The following is a 7,857-nucleotide window of genomic DNA, read 5'->3' on the forward strand; positions in this document are numbered from 1 at the left end:
TAAAATCGGTTGAAAACTTTAGATCTCTCACAATATCTCACTGCATCCAATTCCACATTCTGTAAGTACCTTCAAACGAAAATAAATGTTGAATGTTTTGGAGCCACCTGCAGCTTTCATGCATCGGTGTGCAATATAAAGGCTTTTTTCTGCATACTACTAGCGTGGAATCGTTCATCAATGATTTACTTTCATGATTAGGACTCGCACTAATACCAGTGAAAAGTGATAGAACCTGTGTTAGCCAATTCCACTCACGCAACAAAATGTTTTCTGAAAACTTCACATGTAACATTACTAAAATGAACAAAACAAACTCCTCCTCACAGGATTAAACTTTTATTCCTGTTTCAAAATGGAGAGACCCTGGTTACTTCCCATTCATGCATCAGCAATGGTTACTTCCACTTCCACACCTGGTTCGATGCTGATGGAGGTCTGGTATAAGTCAAGGTACATTTTTTATTACAGCATTGAGTTCGCAACCTCGTGTGTTCCGTGTGCAAGACCCCACATCAGACATTCTGATTGAACGCATAGACTTCACCCATATTCCACAAACTAGGATTCTGCTGGTGGACTAGTCCCCGTTTTACTGTTATTGTATGTTAAACACATCCTTTTTGAGTAATTCTAGACCAGTGACGTCTAATAAATTGTAATTCACATCACTACCTATCTTTTACACTAATTCTGCTTCAGCCATGGTGCTAGTGGGTATGTAATTTATTAAAAAGGTTTATTTAAGCATTTACATGAACGGTCAGAATAAAACACTGAGGTAAATTAGCAAGAAGCCGTATTTCACCGGTTATGTGCGACCATTTGCCAGCAATCACACTGTTGTCGCTACTCTTGTCTTTCTCTCTATGCTGTACGTCTTTAATTACATTACACAGTCACAAATGAATTCTTATTTCAATTGCATGACTAAGTTGATGTAAAGAATTGAAGACCACTGATTTACCCTCATCGTTTTAAACATATTTCATGTTTTTGAATTTCAACTGTTAGCAAGCATATTTTTTAGTTTGGATGTTTTCAATCTCTTGTCAAAAGACATAACTGTTTCCTGGTATTAAACCCCAACCATTTATTCGCTCATTCAGTCACCACACTATGTAGCACCCAAGTTGAATTAAATTACCTCCCTTGGATACCTCTTGCACAAGCATATAGAACAACATGTACTAGTAGCTTTCCTGTACAAGTTACATTCTTGTGACTTGGCTTAACTTGTTAACCATTAATCACGCGCTTTACTTTAGGGCCAAAACATCTTTTGTAATCAGTTTTAACAATTAATGTTCACGATGTATGTCCAAAGTTTCCAAGTATAATACAACATTAATGTTTGGGGACACATCAGATTTGAGTTCTGTAATTTTCAATTTTGCATCACTAAGGCTACAAAGTATGATTATTATCACTGTATTATAACATTACCTTATGTCACAATTTCTGGATAAAAATGACAGGCTGAGGTAAAATGTGTGGGCACATGTGGGAGCCAAGGAATCAAATGTGATTCACCTTTAGTTACATGGCAATTGTACAAAATATCTTTCATCAGTGTTACTATTAATAATAATATAGGCCAGTACAGGAGCCAAAAGGTGAAGAAAATAGGACACCACTAACCACTATGTATACTATATAATATAAAGGATACAATCTGTTTGACAATTTCTGAGGGGCTGTGAAGATCAATGAGCCTCTTGTGTATCCTCATCTGGTATCGATCCCAAGTCTTGGATCCTTCTCCACAGGGAGTTTTACGGGTGGTTATCCTCAAAATTTTCGTGGGCATGCGCACAGGGCCTTTAACCTTTAGCTGCTTCTCCTTAGCCCCCTTTATCAGATCAGCACACACTGCCAAACAAAAAAAAAAACTTTTACGGCAACTCACTTTGCATACTGATTATTTAACGATGTACTTTTTTTTATAAAATTTCATCAGTCACTTTTGAGTTCAGACTCAAGATTCTGTCACTTATAAACCAAACATCTTGCGCTTAACGGTACATGTACTTTATATTCACGTGTGTATTTGTTGACAAATATGTTCTATTCAGCTCACATCACATGACTCACACAGCCTTCTTTGTACGGGCAAATGTTATCTCAGTTGGCCTCTATGGCCCGCACGGGCAAAGATGGTGTATGTAGCCCTAGGTGTCAACAAAGTACAAAGTCAACGAAGAACATACATATTCCAATGCAAATAGAGTGTGCAGGAGTACCTAACAGTGACCACATTTAAAACTAAAACTGTAACCAACACTGAAAATAATAGACTCATTCCACTACTGCTGGGAAAAATATTCATAAAAGACAAAAAGTGACCTGACAATTTCATCTATAAATTGTTGCATGTGGCTGTGATGTTGAAAGGTATACGCCCTGCATCTCTGATGCAATAAAATGAGAAATGACACAGTGAACTACCGATACATCTAAGGGATTCCCCTATATTTTCTCTCCTGCAAAGGCTACTTAGTGAAAAACAATTTGATACTGGAATCACAAAAATGTGCCAATTGAACCTTAATGTACAAAAAAAAAAACCCTCTGACCGGATTAGTCATACGTAGATATATTTTATTTTGTGTCACTTTAATTTTATTGTTTGGACTTGCAAATGTTTTGAGATCTTTGTGGAAATTTACCAAGTAGTTTTGGAGCCCAAAACCCCACAACTGACCGAAGACAAACTCACTAGTGTTAGAAAATGTTAAGACCACAAGACTATGGTGGAAGATCAAGATCTTTGTAAACCTTCTGGACTCTTTGCACAAACCATGGTGTTATGTATCTCTGCAGGGCTGACATTATATACACTATCATAGCCCTGTCTCGTCCCATAACCTTATCTTTTTAACAGCTCTGTACTTTCCATACTGTACTCAATAGGGATCCACTAATGCTGTTCACCCAATGTGTCTCTGTACCTCCAGTCGTCTCAGCTATCAATTCCACATAGGTGTTCCTATGTGTCATCACAAGAAAATACACACAAGCATGAACCTGGTGGAAATTGGTTAAATTTTTTGGCAGACAGCATTAGTGTTCTCAGGGAAGTACTGAAGTGTTCAAGTTAAGCTTATAGAACAAAACAGGGCTGTGATAGTGTACGTAATCAGAGTCATACAGAGCTAGCTGTTATCGTACAACGTTGAATGTGTCACACAAACTAGCCTTAAATGATTTACGTGTATTACATGTCAATGTTTCGAATTGCAAAGATTATATTATAATATAAAAGTGCATGAGCCCATAAATGTTAGAAGTCCTCTACTAATTCCCAGCAGGGGTAGATTTTTATTTTTCCTTTTAGAACTGTTTTTTGCATGTAGTGATAAATCTTCATTATCTAAAATTTGAAGAAGTGAAATTCAGTATGAAGAATTTGAACTGAAAGTTTTTGGTCTATCAAGCAATATGAGACACTATGTTACACACTTTGGGAAAAGAACAATTTTTTTTCTAAATATGGCCATGCATATATCAGGTACAGAAGAAAGCTCTTGATCATAGTTTGTCAACAGCTTTTGAAATAGTTATTAACATCAAACATGAGTACAGCTTTTCACTTTGTCCACAGAACACACTTCTATTAAGGCCCCGTCAATTTTCCTGGCACATACTCATATGGCGACCTAGGAGTCCCGTATCAGCATAACTGGTGTATTTTTTATATGTTTTGGCATATTACATCTTGGAAACACAGTTGTTACAGGAGGCCAGAATCATGATATATTTTCGAGCATGTGTTGTTTCTTATTTAAAAACATTAATATTTCATACATAATAATACGTCATTAAAAAATGTCATTAAATGGTTATTTTCATATCAGCCTTGTTATAGGTGCTATGTGTCATACTGGACTTTGGCAGGCTGTATTGGTCAATAGTCTTCCTTGGGCAAATACAGCAGGTCTTGGACCTATAATAAAGCCAATACGAAAGCAACAATTTAGAAACATGATAATAGTAAATGAGCCCATCTGTCGGACTGGCTAATGTAATGCAATTATAGGGCTTGCATAAGCATACCTTTTTCAAGACTTTTTACATTGCGACTTGTCAGAGTGATTCGGATACGATGAATCTGAGCCTCCTCAGTGGGAACTTTGCCAGAATCCTTATAAGCCTGCAGGTTAAAACAAAGTGTGTATTAAAATCACACTGGAAATGAAAGGCAGGTCATTAACTTATTGTAACCACAAAAGTTTTCTCTAATATAGAGTCGTGCAAAGGATCTGTTCTCTGGATATTTTGCTCATGGGTATTTGGGTAGGTAAGGGTAATTCACGAAAAGTGTCGTGCTGTAAAATTCAACAATTAACACAAAATTGTTTTGGTGTACATTACTGTTGAGTATATTTACTACACCTGAAGAGTCACAGATTTACGTTCGTAACTTAAAACTTTATAGAATCAAAAGATTCCATTGGTGCATGTAACTGTAGTTGTGCAAAGACAGCAGAGCAACAGGATGAGAATGGTAATCATATTTAAGTTCCCCCCAACAAACAAAACTAAAGTATTTACATTCTTCAGTAATCAAGGTATTTTCACCATTTCATGAGTTTTGATTTGTAGGAACAAGAAAAACTTGTTTATAAAATTTGTTATGGGGTTGTATGTAAGCCATGTTCTGATGGGTTATGTCCACGCTGTGGATAGTTCCAAGAAACTATTGGTAGCACAGGACTCAATGGATCACCCATACACAAAGCTTTAAGGAATGGACCGACTCGATGTTTAGTTATTATTTTATGATGATGCCTGTAAATATCAGATATTGCTGAAAATATTGAGTGACTGACTGCTTGGGGTTTAAGGTCGTACTAAACAATTTTTCAGTCATATGACGACGAAGGAATCTTTAGAGTTCATGTAATGTGCCTCCTTGTTGCAGGATGGATTTCCACCACTCTTTTATCGAGTGCTGCTTCACGAAGACGGAAGGCAATTAAGCCACCCCAACTGAGCCACTATACTGGTACGGGTCAACCAGTTGTGTTTCACTATCCCTTCACGCTGAACACCTAGGGAGGAAGTTACAACTTCCTCTTTTAAATTCTTAGGTGTGACTCGATCCCAGGATTGACCCTGGATCTACCGCCCCGCCAAAGCGGACGCTCTACTGCTGAATATAGACATCAACGTCTCCTTGGGCCTTGTCATATAATAGTTAGCCCTAGGCGACTTTCAACTCCTCTCTTTATACTGTGCCGACAGGGTAATTACAACTGCCAATGGTAATCCCTACACCATTTCATGTTCAGTCAATGAATCCTTTCTGAATAATGGCTGCAGTCCAAAACAGGTGTCAATGTTGGCTCTTACCTCTCAGCTCGCCTGCAACATCCCAGGTATATTCCATTTGTTAATGGCACAATAGCCTCCTATTCACCACAAACTCTTTTTAGGTTAAACGTGATCTAGGAATGATGAGGAGAGTTGAAACAGCTACCGGGGGGGATTATGTCGAAGCTTTCTTCACTTTTTTTCAACTGGACGTTAAAACATTTCTTTTAATTTGTCAAAACACTGTACTACAGTTTTATTGGTCTGATATATTAACCTCGGGAAGAAAGGCGTTCATGTCATCATGGTATCTGAAATTTTGTACTTTGCAAAATTAAGCAATGTAACTAGCATTCAGAGTGAAAACTCACGTCTATTTATTCCTCCAGAAGGCCTCTTATCCTCCAGCACCCAGCAAAACCCAGAGCATATTTCATGGCATATTTTCAGCAAGGCGATAATTCTTACAAACGATGTTAGTGTTTTATGAAGCCATGCCTGCATGACGATATTTATATTCTTACATTGATGAAAAGCTTTCGTGTTGTCATGTTATCTGAAATTTTTTAATTACAGAATTAGACAATGTAACTCAGCATTCAGAGTGAAAACTCATGTCTATTTATTCCTCCGGAAGGCCTATTATCCTCCAGCACCAAGCAAAACTCTGTGAATATTTCATGGCATATTTTCAGAGCAAGGCAATAATACTTACAAACGAAGCTAATGTTTTATGAAGCCATCCCCTGCATGCTTTCTATCACAAAGAAGGTAAGAATATAGACTTCAGCCTTCCTAGGTTTTTATCATTATGCTGTACAGGAATTCCCTTTTGTGATTTTGTGGATGCTTCTAACTCCTGTTCAAATGATCTCAATCTTAGCACACAGATTTTCAATATTTTCAAGTTAATGGCTCCATACCTCTGTTTTTATTTACTTTCACTGGTGAAAAGGCATTCAGAACATGTTTACGGACGTCTGGAATCTCATAATGAGTGAGTGTGTGCTTTGGGTTATACGTTGTATTTAACAATTTTTTCAGTCATATGACAACAAAGGGGTCCTTAAAGTGCGCGAGCTTCCGGGGCATGAGCAGCCCCTAAAACCCTCTCCTATAATTTGACTGGGCTAGTTGTTCTGCTTGCCTATGTGCGACCCCACCACCTTTTCACCTTGCTGCCTACAGGCCTCATTACTCTTGTGAATGTATAAAAAACACTGCTTAAGTTTATACACGTGGTATTAGAGTAGGCCTAAATATTTCACAACTCACATAGCTCAGATTGGTATTTCAACGGGAAAGTAATTTATATATATATATATATATATATATATGAACTATCGAAGCGATCCAAAAACTAAATTTGTGCTACAATGGCAGTATAGGTCTTCTTCGTCACAACCTTGAGGATGGATATTCAGGCATCGAAATAAGAGGCGATCGAACCGGCCAATCGCCTGTCAATCTCCTAAATGTAAATTCAAGGGAATGAATTTTCGATCACCATGTAAAATCCAGGGGAACGATTATTTAATGTCTTGGCAAGTACAACGTCCTTTCATTAGGCTACAAATAACTAAATTTATTTTACTTGCAGGAAAATCCGTACAAATTTATGCTGGTTTACATAGAAAAAGAACTGATCAAAGATGTCGGTAAAGCATAGACTACTTACATTTAATGTGACCAATCATTGGATCAGCGAAAATTGCGTGACCAATGAAATGTTTCGTTTCATGATTCCAAGTAAATGTTCACACCTCTGAGGAGTTTGAGGACCCACATGGTTTGAAAAATGACTTCGAAAAAGCCTGAGACAATTCATCAAAAACCTTTTAACAAATGGACATTCAAGGAGGAGTTTACTATCCTGGACCGAGAGTGATGGATGGGTGTTTTATGCCGTACTCAAGAATATTTCACCTATATGACCGTGACCAGCATCATGGTAGGAGGAAACCTCTCAGGGAAGCAACATTGTAGTCCAGTCACCTACACTTATGAGAGTGACGTAATATGTGAATACATAGAATATCACCTGTATTTTCATGATTAATATTTTAATTAACACTAATATGTCAAAATCAATCCAAAAAATGTTATTAAAATCAAGACATATATATGAAAATTCTTTGTACTAGTTTTCTTTCAAACACGATCAAACCTGATTCTTAAAATGAAGAAAACATTCCTATACACCTCTCCGCGACGCCCCCCCCCCCCCCCCCCCCCCAAGGAATACAGAAAGCCGTCAAAAATACCGCACAATTCTAGGTTAGATGAGCCAAGCATAAGGCGATCAATGGAGAGGATTGATTGATCCCTTTGACATCTGTAAGGGGGAGGCATATTTTCCATCTTCTGGCTGAAAATCCATGAGGACGATTTCCGATCCCCCTCATTCATCCTTATATCGAGGCATGGTATTTCAAATGCTATAGGGGGTCCAAGAGCTTCCGGACTGTGACCGAAACCACGTGTTCATTACAAAGTGGTGTAATGAAGGCAATTCAGAAACAGAGAAGCAAATCTCAATGC

The 7,857-nt window shown here is 37.7% G+C and overlaps 1 protein-coding gene across 1 annotated transcript in view; it reads right to left on the reverse strand.

The window, feature by feature from the left end:
• Positions 1-331: 331 nt before the first annotated feature.
• The window catches only part of LOC135471768 (small ribosomal subunit protein uS10), a 9,216-nt gene continuing 1,690 nt past the window's right edge, over positions 332-7,857 (reverse strand). The window contains exons 2-4 of the mRNA XM_064751098.1: positions 4,057-4,153; positions 1,673-1,872; positions 332-438 (exon numbers count right to left, since the gene is read on the reverse strand). Coding sequence (XP_064607168.1) covers positions 382-438; positions 1,673-1,872; positions 4,057-4,153 — 354 coding nt within the window. The 3' untranslated portion in view covers positions 332-381. The remainder of the gene's footprint in view (positions 439-1,672; positions 1,873-4,056; positions 4,154-7,857) is intronic.

The sequence above is a fragment of the Liolophura sinensis genome, chromosome 7 (assembly GCF_032854445.1).
Source record: "Liolophura sinensis isolate JHLJ2023 chromosome 7, CUHK_Ljap_v2, whole genome shotgun sequence".
Lineage (NCBI taxonomy): Eukaryota > Metazoa > Mollusca > Polyplacophora > Chitonida > Chitonidae > Liolophura > Liolophura sinensis.